We start from the raw sequence: 20,952 nt of genomic DNA, 5'->3' as shown, positions 1-20,952 counted from the left end.
TTAGAATTTTGAAAGATATACATACCGTATATACTCGAGGACAAGCTCCTCCGTCCATATGCGGTCTAAAAAAATAGGCCATAAGTTATGACCCACCAATTGGCCAAGCCCCCAATATACCACCATCGCTGCCCATGCAGATCACGCTTTAGAGCGTACTGATGTGTGCAGAGTGCGCTATGGAGAGGCTGAAGTATGTATAGCCTTGCTCTGGCATGCATTCTCTAGTGTCCGGCGCCCCACGAGGTTGCCAGCAAATCCCACACGGGCCATATGCCGGCAACCACTTGGGTCGTGAATGAGGAAGAAAAGTGCAGAGACAGCGGTGGACACCGGACAAGGTAAAGTATTAATGTGCGTATAACGGAGGGGATACACCTACATTTGGGGGGGGGGTTCCGTCGCGATCCTCATTCGTGATTATCGTATGCAGTTACCGCTGCGCAACCGATTGAGTATGTCGGGTCCGAGATTTCCCAGCATGTCCAATCGATACATGTGAAATTTTTCTCCCTGAAATTGGTTGAATTGTCAATCAGGCATGCTGCTGGCAGCACCGATTTTCCTAAGATTCGATAACAATTATTAAATCTTATGGTCGATCGGCCGCCAAGTCTACTGATGTATGGCCAACTTTACCCCTGTTGGTTAAGATGATGCTAAACAAGAAGGGCATTGGTACTGTGTGTACCAAGAAGCCCAGAAAATAGCAGTGCACTTCAAACCAGCGCAATTAATCATCACCAACACACACATCATGAAGCTCGCACAATGAAAAGTAGACATAATGAATAAATTAAATGATTTCAAAGGCCGACGGAAGAGCAAACAGAATTAATAGGAGATAAAACCGGGATTCAGAGAGGAAAGAAAATGAATTAAATGTCACATTTGATATACTGAACAAAAAACACAGATTATAGAAGTCACTTTTCCGCATCTAGAAATGAGCTTTGCGGCTTCCATTCCCGGAAAAAGGGAAGGATATTATGCAAATCATCAAAGGTTCATCAAAGTCAATGGTTGGTGCGCGTATTTATATTGGAGGGAGTTTGTTCAGAAAACGCTAATAATCTGGTATAAATAAGATCTGCATTTGGAATTCAAATCCTCCTGCCATGTTTGGAAGAAGCCTAGGCATCCGAGATGAAAGGTACAGCAAAGTCCCCAGCATCCGGCACCAGTGGGGATAGCCTGATGCCGGATACATGTGCTTGCCGGTTGCTTAACCACTTAGGTACCAGCGGTCTCTGCTCCCTTAAGGACCAGAGACCGCTGATACAATACCGACGGCATCCAGACGAATCACCGCGCATAACCGCCGCACACCGGGATCCTCCTGACATGGACTATGCTGTCTCTATGACTGCAGAGACATGTGAGCCGGTCAGGAGCTGCTTTCATTTGCTCTTGACCGTGTCTATCAATGTAAGCCAATGGGAACGGCTTACATTGATAGACACGGCCAGGAGCCAATGAAATCGACTCCTGACTGGCTCACATGGCTCTGCCGTCATAGAGACAGGCAGAGCCAGTGAGCTGCGGCGAGACAAGTTGGGTTTGAGCGGCGCGATCCGCGGGGGCGACGAAACGGTGGATGCGCGCAGCCGGCAGTGATTGAAATCTATGCCCTGCCAGCCAGGAGCCCACCAAAACATTGCGTCGATTTCAATCACCACGGTCCTAAAGTAGTTAGGCAACCAGCCGAAAAGGCACAAACCACCATCTAAATACTCACCGAGCATTCAGCGACGTCTTGTAGCCTTCTTGTTGCTCTTAGCGACTTTCCGACATCCTCCGTGCATGAAAGCCGGTGTGTCACCTGACCTGCATCGGGTCACGTGACACAGAGAGCCGTGTAAGGACGGACGCTGTAAGCCGCTAGAAGCCTGCTGGGAGCAAGAGGATGGCTGCAAGACATCACTGGAGGCTTGGTAAGTATTTAAAAGGCTGCGAAAACTCCCAAAGCCAAGTCCCACTTATCCCTTCAGGCAAGCCAGTTAGTTGAGACTTCCGGGTGCCTGAGTTCCGGATAACACGGACTTTGGTTTATTACTAATTTCCATTTATATAGCCTCAAATTCTTCCGTAGCGCTGTACAAAGTACAAGCCAGATAATGGTGAGCATAGATACATGAGACATTCAAAGCTCTGTACATTTAGGATATCCAGCAATACATATACATACATAGTTCATGTGTGATTTGAGACACATGATCACTAATTTGTGCAGAGCTGAGGTCTTGTAATTGCTCCCCATCTACTTCCTGTGAATTACAGACCCCTTTCAGCAAGCATGAAGCTTGCAGCAGAGTGGGTGTTCCCCAACTAGAGGACAGCTCTCTAGAGTCCTTCCCTCTGCTGATGCCCTTTTAACTCTTTGTGGCCAGCACTACAGTTCAGCACATTCTTATAATTATGACACTTTGATATAACCCCAGTGTTGGCCACAAAGAGTTAATCTTTAACCAGCAGATGGAGGATGCCGATGTGGTCAGGGTCAGGCAATCTGTGCTGAAAGGTAGAGACTGGCTTGCGCCTCCTCCCTCACTATCTTGTGAGTGATGAGAGGATGGACAACTTTCAATCCAGCAAAATTGAATAGTCATTTCAACAGGAAATAGAGCTACAGCACCCAGCCAACCAGATCATTTTTTATACACGTTTTGCCAAAAATAGACATACAAGCTTATTAATGCAAATGTCCGACCCTATACATTAAAACAACTTCAATATCAAATCACAATGATTCTTTATCAAACTCCTTTGTGAGTTTTAACACTCCAAGCACAATAGTTGAGGACAAACAAACCAACCTGCCACCGTGTACTTAGCTGCAAACTAAAATTTAACAGAAATGCCTCTACAGCAGGGGTACCCAAAATTTTTCGGTCAAAGGCCAGGGTCAACATAGACTGCTGGGGGGCCGGAACATACATAAAATGATGTTGAAATTCAATCTAGATATTGATTTCCCCCGATCATGCCTTGAGCAAAAAACTCCCAGCAGCAGCCATTCAGTCATGCGGGGCCCGAAGAATATCTTTGTGCACCAGACAGTGAATCATACCCAGGTGATAACCTGTCATCCAGTTGATAGCAGTGTCCTGATGCAGAAGCCAGCAAATTACTGCTCACTTGCTTCTACGGTATGTGGATGGGTGGTGCCAGCACTGCTATTCTATATGCGGGCCTTCCATATTTAAAGGTACAGTGGGCCACATCTATAAGTAATACATTTGTGTTTAGGGGCCAGTGAAAAAGCCTTGAAGGGCCGCATTTGGACCACGTGCTGTAGTTTAAGGACCACTGCTCTACAGTATATACTTTCTTAAAGTGAGCCCGAGGGGAGAGTAATATAGAGGCTGTCATATTTGTTTCCTTTTAAACAATACCAGTTGCCTGCTAGCCCTGCTGATCTATTTGGCTGCAGTAGTGTCTGAATCACACCAGAAACAAGCATGTAGCTAAGCTTGTCAGATCTGACAAGAATGTCAGAAACACCTGATCTGCTGCATGCTTGTTCGGGGTCTATGCCTAAAAGTATTTGAGGCAGAGGATTAGCAGGACAGCCAGGCAACTGGTATTGATTAAAAGAAAATAAATATGGAAGCCTTCATATAAAACTTACCTTGAGTTCACTTTAAAGAGCACTTCTGGTGTACATTCAAAAACACAGAGGTATGTTAATGCTGTGCCACCCCTTTCCCAGAAAGGCCTTGGCGGTTCCATATATCACAGCTGTCATATTAGACAGGAGGGTGAAGCTACAAACCATAATCTGCCTGATTTGGGACTGCGGTGAAGATTATTGCACAGGTGGTGTGCCAGGTAATGATAACTTCTAATCATTAACATTAACCTGCACAAAGCCGGCCCATGGTGAGTCCTGGACCACCGCAGTAACCATTATATGCAATCCTGATCATTTCTAATACAAGACATTATTTTCATTGGTTGCATCTTACAGTTACACTAGGGTTGAATCACCAAACTTATGTCATAAATTATCTCACCTTTTGTCATTAACGCTCAATATATCTTTCCTTATGCGTCTCAACTCATGAATTATCTCTCCCAATGTGATTTATCTTTGTCACTTTGGTGTCTCATGAGCAAAGAAAAATTTATACATTTTCTATAAGCCCCCCCCATAAAATATGTTGTTGCCTTTGTGAAATGTGCAGTAGCGCCCCTCCCATTCCTTTTATGGCGCCTGCTTCTGTTTGTAACATCCATGTACAGCAGCTCCTCTTTCCCATAAAGAGTTCTCCTGAGCTACAGCCTACAGCCATCTACAGCCTACTCTTCTACATGATGGAAGTCCTGCACTATGGCTAGCCACTCCCTTGGACAGCAATCGCCCAAGGCTTGGGCCTTTCAAGCCTTTCAAGAAACTCGGCCCCCATGAAATAAGCAGGGCGTTCTGTTTATCTGATGAATTAACCCTTTCTTAAACAAATGAATTGGCTCTCTTTATTTATTTATATCATGAATTAGCTCTCCTTATGTATTTATCTGATGAATTAGCTCTCCTTATTTATTTGAATAATAAGCTCTCTCCTTACCTCGTGAAATAGCTCTCCTTACAGTTGATGTGAAAAATAAGTTATGTGAAATAATTCATGAAAAAAGCTTTGTGAATCGACCTCATTTGCCAGCATTTTTATCCATCGCAAATTTAAAAACACAGAATATTACAAGTATGTAGGCTCTTCGGCAAAAAGCTCAGCACATTTGCAAAAGATAAAAAAGACTGAATTTCCATTACCTTGTTTTGATCCACCCAGTGTATAAAAAATCCATTAGGATCCACTTTAAGGACGACGGGATACACCAGATTAGAGTCCTGGAAGGCAGAGAAAACAATGACATGAAGCAGGTTGTGGCTTGTAATGACGGTGTGTAGCATGGAGCATGCAGAATACATAAATATGCAGCGAGAATTACAGCGGCACACTAGAGGCACGGCCCTGGCACCCCGCAAAACTCATTCATTTAACCTTAAACACCACTGATGGCTTCTAAAGCACATTTCACAGGGATCACAAACGCGTCAAATTAACTCGGATACAACTGCTGTAATCAAGGAGTGACACACTTCAGTGTTCTCCCAAACCTTCATTACAACAACACCGCCTGTCTCTTCCAAGCAATTTTCAGCACTGTTTGGTGAACAGCTCCATGCATTAAAGCGCAACTCCGCGGCCTTTCAAAATTTCTACAAATGCAAATCAAGGATTGGCAAGATTATACTGCGATTTACTGTTATTAACCACTTCAGCCCTCAGTCGTTTTCACTTTATGCATCCGAGCAATGTTCACCTCCCATTCATTAGCCTATAACTTTATCACTACTTATCACAATTAACTGATCTACATCTTGTTTTTTCCACCACCAATTAGGCTTTCTTTGGGTGGTACATTTTGCTGAGAGCTACCTTACTGTAAATGTATTTTAACAGTAAGAATAAGAAAACAACGGAAAAAAATCATTATTTCTCAGTTTTCGGGAAAATAATACATGCCTCCGTAATTAAAACCCACATATTGTATTTGCCCATTTGTCCCGGTTATTACACCGTTTAAATTATGTCCCTATCACAATGTATGGCGACAATATTTTATTCGGAAATAAAAGTGCATTTTTTTCCGTTTTGCATCCATCACTATTTACAAGCTTACATCCTACATAAAGGTGGTAAAATTGTCCAATCATTGGCCAATCAAAATTGAAGGCATGTACCAGGCTTAACTTGGACCCTGGCATATTAGAGTCTCTGTTAGGAGACCTGTGGTATAACAGTGATTTAAATAAACATGTTTTACATGCATAAGATAGAGGTGAAACTCCGCTTATAACCTCTATCAGCCGAGGGTGCAAAAAAATGGGCTGCTCAAACCCACAAGTCCATATAGTGAAGGTGAAATCCGCAAATTCAACCAATTTTTTACATGGATACATGTAAGCAAGCTGAAATAAAGTTTGTCAAGACACCGGGAAAGTCTGGTCCCCGCCATAGATGTCCAAGATAATAGCTGCAATTAGGGTTTGGTGTATATATGGGTTTGGATATTGGCGAGGATTGCGGGGGGGGCAGTTAGGGTTAGGCATAGTTTGGGGGTGGGGTCAGTTAGGGTTAGGTATCAGTTAGAGGGGGGTTGGTTAGGGTTATGAATAGGTCGGGGGGTTAGTTTGAGTTAGGCATAGTTTGGGGGGGTTGGTTAGGGATAGGCATAGGTCGGGGAATCAGTTAGTGTTAGGCATCAGTTGGGAGGGTTTTGGTTAGGGTTAGGCATAGGTTGGGGGGTCAAGTCAGATATTTTACTATCAGAATTACACAGAGCCTAGTAGGTAATTTAACCGATATTCTACTACCAGCTATCTCCAGGGCCAAATTTTCCAGGCGCCTTTTTTTTTTTTTTTTTTTTTTTGCATGTACGCCTATAGACACTATTGTTCATCTCATTAGTTTTCTTTCAGTTCAGGTTTACTTGAAGCATGGTAACCATCACTGAGGGTTCGTTCACACTGGAGGCGATTTTCACATTTTTTTAAGCGCTGGCGATTTTTCTAAATCGCCCTGGAAGCGCTTACATCATTATTCTCTATAAGACAGTTCACATCTGAGCGGTTTGTTTCCGATCCGCTCAGAAAAGTATTGCATGGGCCATTTGTGAGGCGATTTTGCCTCAATGGAAGGTATAGGGAAAACGCAAATGCTCACAAAATTGCTTTGTGCAGCGATTGCGTTTGTGTTTTTTAATAATCAATACATTGTACAGTATTTATTCTTTTCTAGATCAGGAAGTGAAAAACGAGATCGCTCGGCAATACTGCTTAGAAAGGAGGTTCACAAAAAAAAAAAAACAGCTCACAGGTAATCGGAAACAAAAATTGCATCAAAAAACGCCAAACGCGGATGGACATGCAAACGGAACGCAACGTGAACAAAGCCTTACTGACGGTTATTATGGGCAAAAAACGGCAATCACAGGAAATAAGCAAAGCATTCTACAAGCGACAATCGTCTGGGGTTAATAAATCCAGTGCTCAGTGCAAGCCATTGTAATACACAGGCCTCTGAGAGAGGCACTCATCAGCCCTCTTATCAGGCCCAAATTTACATCACAGGAACCTATAGTCTATTTCCTAGCACCCTAGACTTTGACCTCCATGAGCCTGCAAACCCCCAGGCCCAGCTGTCACTCCTCCCTTACTTCCCTTGCCTTTCATAGGTAGCTACAGGTGTCTCTTAACCAGAGGTACCTGTGGTGATATATTGGGGTGCTGATGCTGTTAAGGATAATACAGTAATATATTTTCATTTTCCCATTTTTATATCTGCTGTGTTATGTCAAAGGTGTAGATATGCAGGCTAGATTCATGGACTGTTCATGTGATTGTGTGGGTGGGTCACTAGACCTACATTTGCATCTAAAGAGGACTTCAGTGAATAGAGCTGGGGTAATCAGACAATGGCAGAAGTGAAGTGTTGAAGTCATTGACACTTGAAACATTTACACTTCTGTTGAGGAAGTGAGGAACTCTAGACTAAGTCAGGAAGAGTCTCTTCACCAAAAGTTGACATGTGTGTTAAACACTATTTCATTGTGAGGAAATTTAATTATTGGTGGAGGTGCAAACTATACCCTGTAAATCACATCTATGGGAAGGGGTTGGAAATCTCTGCAGACTTTAAAAACGGAGACAGGAAAAAGCCTTCATCAAGTTTTCACCTGGAGTTGAAAAGCCTCATTTCACAATTTTTTGATGTATAGACTTTTACCTGGAAATGGAATATGTCTGAGATTTAATTAAAAACTAGTTCTTTCCCTCCCCAAGGAAGTTGCAGCCTCCAGGCGTATCTCACAGTATAAAACAGCAGCTAGGATAGCCACAACTTGTAGTTCTTGGAGGTAGCACACACAGCTAGAATTAAAGTGGTTCCTGACCAGAAGTGCGTACTCCCGCAACAACGCCAGATCGATACGCTGGTACGTTTATTTCCCCGTTTATTTTGGTAAGCAAAATCGCTTTGTGTGTAATTTTGTACTTTTATCTTTGCAACTTTTTACTTTGTTTTTGTAAACTTTTGTATATATTCTGCTCTGCATTGTTCCACTTTTTTCCCTGGAATATTAAATTATTATTTAATAAGCTTGACTTCTGCTGTACTAAACAAACACTCATAGCCTAGAAGAGATTGAAGTGTGTATAAGTCCGTGCCTGATTGTATGATTGAGCGACACTACCGTATAAGATTGTAATTGCATTGTGTGTGGGGTGTTTGTCATACGTTGGCCTAAAGCGCGCAGCTGACCCAACGTACGAAAACGCCAGTGCAAGTAGCTCAACAGCTGAGTGGCTAACAGTATCGTTCGGAACGACTGTTAGTGGTTTTGCTTCACTACAGTGTAAGATTGCAACTGTGTGTGTGGGTGGGTGCGTGGCGTTCCCGTATTTGGCCTAAGCGCAAAGCTGACCGGAATACGAAAACGCGGATTGTGCACTGAGGACTCAACAGCAGAGTGGAAGTGTCTAGCGAACCGCTAGTGGTGGCAGTGAGAAGGTGTTCCGAGGGGTCCGAGCCTTGTTTTAGCTCGAATAAGGCTGCTCCCCGCTTGATCTGGTCAAACCCGCAGTCGGGAACCGTATACGCAGGCGTGCCGCGGGCCGGTTCCTGACAGTACCTTCAATATTAAGTAGCGAGTGGTGTCCCCAACTGTGGCTGTATAATGTAATGGCTACGGACTCTGCCTATGACACAGGATCCAATCTCAGCTCCCCCTGTTCAATAAGTCAGCACCTATTCAGTAAGGAGTCCTTGGGCTAGACTCTCTAACACTGCTACCGCCTACTTAGTGTGTTCCAGTGGCTGCAGCTCAAGCACTTTGAGTCTGCCAGGAGAAAGGGGCAATTTGTTTTGACTGAAGTGAGATCTCATCAGTGGAATGCAGAGAGCAGGGTGAGTAACCTTTCATTTGCGCTTTGCTCAGGACTCTGCATAGGGAAGGAGGGAGGCACCTGGGGAGGCGAGTGAGCCCCCTTTCCACCATCAGATGCCTGTAGGCATGTGCCTATAGTGCCTTATGGTAAATCCAGCCCTTCCTCTAATACTGTGAAAGGCTAGCTCTGCTGGCAAATGCCAGACCTGTCCCATCACCATCCAGGCCAGACTTGTACAGAAGAAGATATGAATCCAGCAGAACTGTCTAACAGGTTACCTGAATATGATAAACTCTAGCCATCCCCATTGTTCAGCTCTGCCATTATCCTGCTGTGACTGTGTGTATCTTAGTATTTCAGCACACTACACACATACATCAATGCCAGGTCACATGGCCTGTGATTTACAATGTGATTACATGGCAATGACACAGATTTCATGTGATGACAGCCTGAATTTCATGCAGTTCAAAAGTGCTCCAATACGAGTGAATTCCACCGGCGGAGAAGTGATTGATGTATGAGCCGCCCAGGGCTTCCATCCCAAAGGAGAATTCAATTGTTGGGGAAAATAACTCCAGTGTCAGGTACCTGTCCTCACACTTCATAAATAAATATAGCTACTTGACTGTATGTAACTGCTTTCAGCTTCCAACCATTAGTCCGCCACAGAACAAAGCTGATGGGAGGCGGAAGAGAAAGATATAAAGAGGAACTGCAGTGAAAATAACGTAATAAAAAATGTGCTTAATTTTTACAATAATTATTCATAAATGATTTAGTCAGTGTTTGCCCATTGTATAGTCGTGCCTCTCCCTGTTTTACATACTGAAATGTATCACAAGGCGACATCTTTACTACTGGCAGGTGACCTGTGGAAGGAGATGCTGCATTTTTGGCAGTCGGAAACAGCTGTTATTTTCCCACAATGCAACAAGGCTCCCACAGTGTGATGTCAGGACCTAGGTGCTGACATCACACTGTGGGAGGGGTTTCACCACAATATCAGCCATACAGAGGCCCCCTGATGATCTGTTTGAGAAACTGAAAAGATATCTCCTGGGAAAAAGGGTATCAGCTACTGATTGGGATGAAGTTCAATCCTTGGTTACAGTTCCTCTTTAAGCCTTTCGTGAACCCCGCAGTTTTCAGCCATTACAGTTTAAAAATAAAACGTGCGACTGTAGTTAAAACCCACACATTTTATTTGCCCATTTGTCCCGGTTATTATAATATTTACATTATGTCCCTAGTACGATAAATGGCGACAATATTTCATTTGGAAATAAAGGTGTATTTTTCCAGTTTTGTGTTTGTTTAATTATATACTATATCATCAAATTATATACTATACCATCAATTGCAAGCCCTTTATACTATATCACTAATCGCAAGCCCTTATTTGCAAAAATAACAGTAATATACCCTAATCATATACATATTAAAAAGAGGGAACACCACCTGCAGTGGTCAAGTGGTTAAACAGGTGAATAACTCACCTGCTCATTGGTAAATGGGAATTAGTTTTAAACCCAAACCGCATTGAAAAGCAAAAATGTCATTTTGAGTTTCCTACCACTTAAAAGAACACCTTGGCTTCTCCCAGCCTGCAATGTATTTAAAGAGAACCAGAGACGAAACACCCTCATGTATTTTACCAAATATATCAATGGGAACATGACAGTAAACACCGACCCTGCTCTCTGTTTCATTCTTCTCTGCTAAATCTGCCTGTTATCAGCTCTGATAAAAAACCCCGACTGAGCATTCAGTCTAGCAGTCCTGCCATTTATCCTCGAAGCAACAAAGCAGAGCCACAAGGGGGCAGACTTGGGCTTGAAAAGACATCACAGAAGACAGACTCAGCTATAATCATTCCGGGAAAAGCTAGACTGAATGCTCATTGGGGTTTCTTATCAGGGCTGAGAACAGGCAGATTTAGCAGAGAAAAATGAAACAGAGAGCAGGGTAGGTGTTTACTATCATGTTCCCATTGATATACATGGAAAAATAGATGAGGGTGCTTCGTCTTTGGTTCACTTTAAGTCATCATCAGCAATGAAATGGAATGTGGTTTGTGTACCTTATGCACATTTGTGTTTAGAACTAACAGCTACGGTTATTTTTATCATGATCACAGTTTTTACTAACAGCCTATAGGTTATGGTGACTATGGTGACAGGTTCCCTGGCTATAAATAGCACTGAAAGAAAAAAAAAATCAAGAATGTATACAACAGTCAACCACAGCATTAAAACCACTGACTGATGAAATGAATAACAATTATCTCCTTACAACAGTGCCTCTGAAATAGCGGGATATAGAGTATTGGGCAGCAAGTAAAGAGTTTGTTTTTGAAGTTGATGTACTGGAAGCAAGAAAAATGGTCAGACATGCGCCACCCTGACAAAGGCCAAACTGAAAAAACAGGCCCAACTCCCAGAAGACGCATCACTTACCTTACAGGACTTAAAGTGAACCAGAGACGAAGCACCCTCATGTATTTTACCATATATATCAGTGGGGACATTAGAGAAAACACCTACCCTGCTCTCTGCTTCATCCTTCACTGCTCAGCCTGCTTCTAATCAGCCCTGATAAAATCCCTGACTGAGCATTCAGCATCTTTGGGGTATTTTCAATAAATGTGTATATCTATACATTTACAGTCCTTGGTGTCTGCTTTAACGGAGGCGAGTCCACCACTTCCTCCCAGCAATTTTTTAAAAATTTTATGTACTTTTATCCTTCTGGCGCCTCTGTTCACCTACCAATATATTTGAGTCCACACCAGGTGGAGGGGTGATCTACCCCCTTTCTTCCTATCTACAGAGAGCGACTTCTTAATCCTGAGTGAGGACAGGTCTAATCTCCTCACCTGCCTAATGAGTGGTTACCTAGGTGATAACCCGTGTTTGTGAGTATTACCATCTCACTGTTTCATTTATCCAATCAATTTTGACATACTACACCATATTGGGCTCTCGATTTCTCTTCAACTTGAGCATTCAGTTTGGCTTTGCTCAGGAATCATTACAGCTGAGTCACTATAGCAGAGCCAGAAGGGGGAAGGCTTGGACTTGAAAAGACATCAGAGAATACAGACTGAGCTATAAATATTCCTGAGCAAAGCCAGACTGAATGCTCAGTCGGGGATTTTATCAGGGCTGATTAGAAGCAGGCTGAGCAGTGATAAATGAAACAGAAAGCAGGGTAGGCGTTTTCTCTAATGTTCCCACTGATATATATGGTAAAATACATGAGGGAGATTTGTCTCTGGTACACCTTAAAGAGGAACTCTAGTGAAAATAATGTAATAAAAAAGTGCTTAATTTTTACAATAATTATGTATAAATGATTTAGTCAGGCTTTGCTCATTGTAAAATCTTTCGTCTCCCTGAATTGCATTCCGACATTTATCACATGGTGACATTTTTACTTCTGGCAGGTAATGTCACTGGAAGGAGATGCTGCTTGCTTTTTTGGCTATTGGAAACAACTGTTATTTCCCACAATGCAACAAGTCTCCCACAGTTTGATTTCAGGACCTCAGAGTTGAGGCACTGACATCACACTGTGGGAGGGGTTTCACCACAATATCAGCCATACAGAGCACCCTGATGATCCATTTGAGAAAAGGAATAGATTTCTCATGGGAAAGGGGGTATCAGCTACTGATTGGGATGAAGTTCAATTCTTGGTTACGGTTTCTCTTTAAAGTGAAGCCAAAGTTAGAATCATATGGAGGCTGCCATATTTATTTCCTTTTAAACAATACCAATTGCCTGGCAGTCCGCCTGATATTCTGGCATCAGTACTGTAGTGTCTGAGTCAAAACCCTGAAACAAGCATGTGGCTAATACAGTCAGACTTTAGTCAGAGCACCTAATCTGCATGCTTGTTCTGGGTCTATGGCTAAAAGTATTATAGGCACAGGATCAGGAGTGCCAAACAACTTGTATTGTTTAAAAAGAAAATAATAAATATAGTGCACTCCATCTCCCTCTCACCTCAGGTTCCCTTTAATAGGAATCTGTGTCCAGTCCACCTCAGGAAGTAGCGAAAATCTGAGAAAACATTATACAGGTTGCCATCTTATGATTGCTCCATGTTTGACTTATGTTTAGTTTTTTTCCTCAAAAATGACACATTTTTAATGTATATGAAGTAAGTAAGACTGAGGCCTGAGCTGTAAATTGTACCTGCCCCTTCCTGCCTCACCAAGCTGCTTCCATTGAGTAACGATCACAATCTCTAGTCATGTGACACTGGTGACAGGATAAATTGGCGCAGGTATTTAATTCATCCAGAACAGCTTTTCCGGTAAGAGATAAAACTGTAGCCCAGGGCCTCATATCTGGGGCGTGCCTCTGTTTGTTGCCCATAGCAACCAATCAGGTTTCCTCTGCAAACTAACCTTGTAAAATGACAGTGGGAAGTGGGACAAAGATTTCAGGGGGAACAACAGTTATTATCACATAAACTGAGGAAAGTAAATTCAGGGCACCAAAGCCACAGACTTCCTGTTCCCTCATGAGAGATTGAATTGGAAGACCTGCAAAGCTCAAAAAACAGATAGCAGTCAAGTCCTTATTATCACCCTATGGGCTTGATTTACTAAGACAAATAGCATGCCTTATCAGAGATAAGACTCCTTATCAAAGTTAACATGCCTTATCAGAGTAGCATAGCGAGCGCTACAAACTTATGCCTGCTAATTGGCAATGACGAGAGCTCCACTTGTCCTGCCCTGAGCCCCTGCGGGTTCGAAGCGTTTGCTATGCTACTCTGATAAAGTGTGTTAACTTTGATAAGGCGTGTTATCTCTAATAAGGCATGTTTTTGTCTTAGTAAATCAAGCCCATTATATCTGTACGTGAATTCTCTAAATTCGACCCTCTCAATTAAATTTCACCTATTGATTCTCCTAAAATTAGAAGTTATGTAGGATAAAATAGGAAACAAGGGCATGTAATTGTGACCAGCGAAACAGACAGGGTTGCACATATTTTTGCACGCGGTTTTATATACACCACTTGCATTCGTTATTGTTACAATACATGCTTTTTGACAAAATATATAATGATTTTGATCAACGCGATATCACATATGCAGAAAAATATTGGATTGCTGTAAGTTTTTTGCCGTTGTGCAGAAAGATATACTGTACTACTTTAATTTTTTTTCTCGTATGGAGAAATTATAGTAGATGTGAACGTGCCCATCAATTTACACGTAATATCCATTTTCATACGAATTTGCACACAGCAAATATAATTCTGTTAAAGAGAAACTCCAGTGAAAATAACTTAATGAACAAAAGTGCTTAATTTTTACAATAATTATGTATAAATGATTTAGTCAGTGTTTGCCCACTGTAAAATCTTTCCTCACCCTGATTTATATTCTGACATTTATCATATGGTGACATTTTTACTGCTGGCAGGTGATGTCAGTGAAGTAGCTGCTGTTTTCTTTTTGGCAGTTGGAAACAGCTGTTATTTGCCACAATGCAACAAGGCTCCCACAGTGTGATATCAGCACCATGGTCCTGACATCACACTGTGGGAGGGGTTTCACCACAATATCAGCCATACAGAGCCCCCTAATGATCCGTTTGTGTAAAGGAAAAGATTTCTCATGGGAAAGGGGGTATCAGCTACTGATTGGGATGAAGTTCAATTCGTGGTCACGGTTTCTCTTTAAAGGACAACTATTAGAAAAAATGTTATAATATAAAAATACATACAAATAAAATGTTGATTTCTCCCAGAGTAAAATGTACTATAAATATATATTTTCCCTATGTTGCAGTCTCTTATTACAGTAGGTAGGGAAAATCTGGCAGATCTGGCAGGTTTTAGACTAGTCCATCTTGTCATGGGGGATTCCTGGGTATTTCTTTATTTTCAAAAGCACTCACTGAATGACAGTTACTTAGTCCAACTGCCAAAAATAGTGTGCAAACCAGTAGGGAGATCAGCCAGCATCCTGGTATAGATTATTTTCAGGGATTGCTTTTGAAAAGCATAAAGGTAATCTGGAGAATCCCCCACGAAGATATAAAAATCACTCCAAAATCTGTCAGATCTGTTAGCTTTGTACTACATTCAGTGACAGCAACATAATAAAAATGTAAATTATAATGCATTCTACTCTGGGAGAAATGTACATTTTATATGTACATATTTTGAATTTTAAAATTGTTCACATTAGTTTTCATTTAATTGTGTCTTAATCTGCCTGGCGTTCTGATTCCCGCGGCCGCAACGTTTTTGCACATATTTTTTTTTTTTACATCATGTAGCTAGCCTAGCGCTAGCTACATGATTCCCCCCTCCCTGCTTCCTCCCTCCCACCCCTCCCATCGCCGCCGGCGCAAAGACCCGTCCGGAAATCCCGTTCTGAACGGGATTTCCTTCAGGGCTTCCCCCGTCACCATGGCGACGGACGTTGTGACGTTATCGACGTCATGATGTCACAGGGAGTCCCGATCCACCCCTCAGCGCTGCCTGGCACTGCTTGGCTAGGCAGCGCACGGGGTCTCGGGGGGGGGCCTGTATCGCGGCGAGTAGCGGTGGATCGGTGGCGATCGGGTAGGACACGCAGCAATCAAAGTGCTTGCTGCGTGTTTAAAAAAAAATATTCAAATCGGCCCAGCGGGGCCTGAGCAGTGACTTCCGGCGTCTCTGGACGAGCTCAGCTCGTCCAGAACGCCAGGGAGGTTAAAGAGGGATTCACAGCCATAAAATCTAAAAATTCCTATCGCCCACTGCTTTTTGTTTATTATATAGTCTACATCCTAACCCTATATTGTAAGCATTCCAATATAATCAAATGTATCTGCTGTAATAAATATCATCTCAGTCAGCCTGGCTCTTTTCTTGTACATTGCCGGGGAGAAGGAAGCTTGTTATCTCCCCTTCATCCCCGCCCACATTCCTGCTCCTTGCTGATTGGCTGAGGGAAGCTCAGTGTGACACGAGGCTGAGAAGGGAAATAGAAGAAAAATTACCTCATCCCTCTGCAGAAGCTGCTGAAATGCTAACTATGCTCACTAGTGTTTACAAAGCAAACTAGATATGACAGTGCAATTCTGCATACACAATTTCAAGCAGAGAATAAAAAAAAGAGTAAGGGAGGAAATGACATCAGATTGGATTCAGTCAGAGGCAGTAAAGATGGAAAATGCCTGGAACAGTTTTTTATTTATTTACTATATAAAATTCACTAAAAAAAATGTGGACAGTACAATATGTTATGTAAGTAGAACAAGAATTTATCTTCTTATACAGTATATGTGTATTTTTTTCCTGAGATAGTATGACCAACCCTGGTGCTTTAAAAGATGTAGCTATGCAGAAAACTACAACCACATTTGTAAGTCGGTGTTTAGCGGGTTTAAAGTACTCTGTGTACATTGTTGGCTATATATAAGGATAGGATATGTATCAATAAATAACAAAAACAGTGACATATGTAGACGATTAGATGGTGCTTACACAAGATCACATGTGAAAGCTGCATCTCCGTGTAGGTAAAGTTACAGACCTACTGTCAGGGATTTCACAATGAAATACCACCAAATCCCGAAGAAATCCCTAATCTGAAGCAGCTTCATGTCTGCAGGATATCCGTGGATGAGAGGGGGTAACAAATATATTAGTAAAACCAGTTTGGGACTGGATGGCGGCAATAAATACCAGGAACCTTGTGCAATGCCTCCTTGTAAAGTCAATCACATGCTTCCGTAGAATAAACAGAATAACACAGTTGGCTTGAATAAAATTCCATATCTCACTACAACAGATACGGACGGCCACAAAGCTTTTCAAGCTCTGCTGTTGCCATGGCAACCGTAAATAGGCATCTATCTGACATGTCTTTAGATAGAAAGCACAATTTAACGCAAATTAAATGTAGTCATAAATGTCTACGTAGAAGCCAGATTTCTTGCTGGGATTTCACATATATACGTGACATTATTTCACAAATGACGCCACTGCAGAAGCAAGAGCTGATAGGCAACCTGATGAATCTCTCCTACGGAGGATCCCAATGGGTTGCATTGAACATTGCATTACAAGTGTGTGTTGTGTTACCCCGTTTCACCTCAGGGTAATGCAACCACAATCAGGCCCGGATTTACCTCACAAGAGCCTGTAGGCACAGATGTCCTGGCACCCTAGACTTCATGCTCCATGACCCTACAAACCCCCTCCGAACCACACCGCAAGTGTGCTGGCTGGCCCAGCTGTAACTTCTCCCTTACCTGTCATAGGTAGATGCACCATAGTATTAGGTAGCCAGAAGTACCCTCAATATTAAGAGGCAAGAGGTGCCCCCAAGTATTAGGTAGCAGGAGGAACCTCACTATTAAGCAGATAGATGTGCCTCTGACTAAAGGGAGATCTCATTAGTGGAATGGCGAGAGCAGGGTGAGTAACCTCTCATTTACACTCCACTCGGGACTCTGCATAGAGAAGGAGGGAGGCACTAGGGGAAGGGAGTGAGCCGCCTTTTCATCATCAGGCGCCTGTAGGCACGTGCCTACATAGCCTTATGGTAAATCCGGCCCTGACGGCAATGCAAGTCAATGGGGCCTAGCACACTTACCGTATCGCGCATTTCGTATTCCCCACCAAGCCACAGCAAAGCAGCAGCACGCTACCGTATGACTTCCGCGGTGACGAAGCAGCAGCGGAAGTCATTGGAGTCAATGGGCGTCGCGGCACGCATGTCATGACGAATGAGAATCCCAGTGATGTATTTCTTGTCTAGCAGGGAAAACATCACTGGGTGGGGTGCGGCGCTTTGCATATGTCTCTCTGCTGCAGGATCATTTTTTTATGTTGCGGTGGGTTGTAGCAGGAGCGTCCCATTCCCACCGCAGCGCAAAAAATAAGTGTAAAACCATATTTATTTCCTTTGAAACCAATGCAAATGGCCTGGCTGTTCTGCTCATCCGTGTCTGAATCCCACACCTAAGACACGCATGCAACTAATTCAGACATCAGACAGAAACATTTGATCTGCATGCTTGTTCAGGGTTTATGGTTGAAAGAATTAGAGGTAGAGGATCAGCAGGACAGCCAGACAACTGGTGTTGCTTAGAGGGAACCAGAGACGAATGAGGATGAAAAATGGAAAAAGATTTTATACATACCTGGGGCTTCCTCCAGACCCATCCACATGGATTTCTCCCACGCCGCCGTCCTCCGCTGCCTCTATCGCCGGTACCGGGTCCCATCACTTCCGCCGGACACGGCCAGTTGTATGCATCCACGGGGACTCCCTCTGGCTCGCCAGTGTCTGATTTACGCATGCACCTACGCAGTACAGAGGGAGCGCACTGCGCTTGCATCGACTGGCCCTGACTGGCCGACATGACGGGACCTGGTACTGGCGGATAGAGGCAGCATGGGAGCGACCCAGGCTGATGGGGCTGGAAGAAGCCCCGGGTTTGTATAAATCTATTGTTTTATTTGTCTCTGGTTCTCTTTAAAAGGAAATACATATGGCAGCCTCCATATCACTCTCACTTGCGGTGTATTTGCTTTCAAAGTGAAATTTCATTTTTGTTTGAAATCTTGCTATAACATGCCAGTGCTACACAAGTCATTTTGTAGTTAAATAGCATTAATCACCCCTCTGTAAGGTAAAATAGAAATGTTCCCCAACCATAAAAGCAAACCGTTGAGGAATAAAAGGTTCAAAGATAGACTCTCATCTAAGTAGTGGGAATCCTCTGGATGGTCCAGATGCTTCTCCGATCCTACTCGAGCCCACCCCTGCTATCCTAGGACCCTCTTCCTCTTGTGGCTGCACTCCTGTCCATGTATGAGTTTCTCTGTACAGGGCAAGCATGAGTAGGTTCTGCGCATTCTCAAAAGAACTAAGTTATTTGTGCACAGAGGATGAAGTTGTGCACTAGTGGCATATCTCCCAACGTTTTGAGATCAGAAAGAGGGACAGTTAAGCCACACCCCTGCCACACCCCTAATCCCATTCCCGACATGCCCCTAGTCATGCATTATATAATGATTTTATGAGGGGAAAAAAATATCACCTAGCATGTGTAGTTTTATGCTCAGTGATGTCATCACAGCCTGGTTTCTCTTCTAATCACACAAACCTGCTAGCAGCCATCTTGAGAAGAGAGGGAGTTGTTCTAGAAATAGGTCGGAGGCACACAGTGTTTCCGGAAAAGGCCTAACATGATGGGTCTTTGCGACCCAGGACTGGGACACAGTTTTAGGCTAGGCAGGGGTTAAAAATATTGGGAGCAGGGAGGGGGAGGAACTGAGCCTTACAGGGATTGGCTGAGGATGGGAAGAAATAGGGAATAGGAAGAGGAGGTCCTCACCAGTTTCCCTGGATCAAAGCATGCTTCCCACCCACCCCCTTTTTTGGAATGTTATACTTGTTTTGCTCGTATGTTTTGTTGTTGTTGTTTTTTTTCTTTCAGATGGACTTTGTTTCAAGCTTTTGTCACTGCCACCTGGCGGGGTGAGGGTCCTCGGTGGTCCCCTAACAGTCAGTTTCGTTGTGGTGAGGATACGCCTGGGTGCATTCTCCTCAGACTTCAAGACATCTTCTCCAAGTTAAGGGGCCGTTTGTGGTAGCTGCACAGTTGCCCCCGAACCGGTGACCACGGCTGGGGTCGGTGGCTATGCAGTTTCAAGTGTAGGGTGACCTCCGAGAGTCCCTCTCCTTTTCTTGGGTTTTACTGTTTTTGAGTGTGTTATCGACTTAAGTGTTATTTTTGGTTAACTGTTCATTATTGATTTATTAATAAACGGGCTGCTTTGGCCCATTTAAAATCCAACCCTAGCAGTCTGTGTGTGTTATTTAATTATCATGTGGGGGTGTGATGTGTTGGTCATTGGGTTTTTTAGGATGGTTGTGGTTCAGGCCCCTTAGACAAGGAGTTTTAGCAATAACCCATCATGGATCTGCCTCCTCTTGCAGATCTCTGAGGTATGTGTTACCAAGGTGCTGTCACCAAGAAGGTGGGCATTACTTGATGTAATAACTTGCTATGATTCCTGAATCTATATAGCAATGACACATTTCAGAATGCTTTACAGTGTACGCGAACCAATTCACATTACTTGCTGTCCTTCAAAGGGGCTCACGATATTAAACCTATAAATAATACAAGTATTCAACCTAGTTTAGAATTTGATATAAATACTATGAAAGTGTAACCCTCACAAAGGTATAGCAGTAATAAGAAAATAAAAAGGTCACTGACCTCCAACCAGTAAACAAGCTTTATTGACACCAAATTCTATAAAAGTACAACAGTGATAAAAATATACGGAGGTTGCTCACCTCAAACTAATAAATAAGCTTCATTGACACTGAACGCTTTAACAGTACAACAGTGTTAAAAAATTAAAGTATTCGCTCAAATCCAACCAGTAAACAGCTTTACTGGCAATGAACTTTTTAACACAGCAGCACATATAAAGATCCTTAAAGGGAACCCGAGGTGGGTCAATAAATTAACAAAAGGTTAATGCTACCTGATCCGAGGGGCTGGGCGAATCAGGTAGCCGCCAACTCCGCGGCTCTGTTCGTCTGCAGTCTTTTCCTTTCACTCTTGTGACCCCTGGGTTCCCAATGCTGGAAGAGCTGCTCTCACAGAGCAGCATGCAGGGAGGCCGAGGTGCGGCAGGGGCGTGGCCGGGGAGACAGAAAGCTGTCCAATGGCAGCTTTGGAAAGCCTTAAGGAACACCCCTAGTGGGCGTTTTGAGTAGGGAATCCCTCTCCTCCCTTACCCTCTGGAATAGCAACAATCATTGTCGCTAATATTTGGGGGCTATAGTGTGGCAGGGCGGCAGAGAGCGGCGTGGGGGGACACACAGAGGCATGTCTGGCAGCAGAGAACATGCCTCTGTGTCCCATGTGCTCTCCCCCCCCCCCCCCCTTCCCCGGCTTGCCTTGGATACTCTTTAAAGGGAACCTGAAGTGAGAGAATTACAGAGGCTGACAT

The 20,952-nt window shown here is 43.3% G+C and overlaps 1 protein-coding gene across 1 annotated transcript in view; it reads right to left on the bottom strand.

The window, feature by feature from the left end:
• Positions 1-20,952, bottom strand: part of PLCB1 (phospholipase C beta 1) — an 887,760-nt gene that overhangs the window by 830,649 nt on the left and 36,159 nt on the right. The window contains exon 2 of the mRNA XM_068232505.1: positions 4,772-4,849. Coding sequence (XP_068088606.1) covers positions 4,772-4,849 — 78 coding nt within the window. The remainder of the gene's footprint in view (positions 1-4,771; positions 4,850-20,952) is intronic.

This window comes from Hyperolius riggenbachi, chromosome 4 (assembly GCF_040937935.1).
Source record: "Hyperolius riggenbachi isolate aHypRig1 chromosome 4, aHypRig1.pri, whole genome shotgun sequence".
Classification (NCBI taxonomy): Eukaryota; Metazoa; Chordata; class Amphibia; order Anura; family Hyperoliidae; genus Hyperolius; species Hyperolius riggenbachi.
Note: the sequence above shows the minus strand (reverse complement) of the source record. Positions and strands in the feature narration are given on the sequence as shown.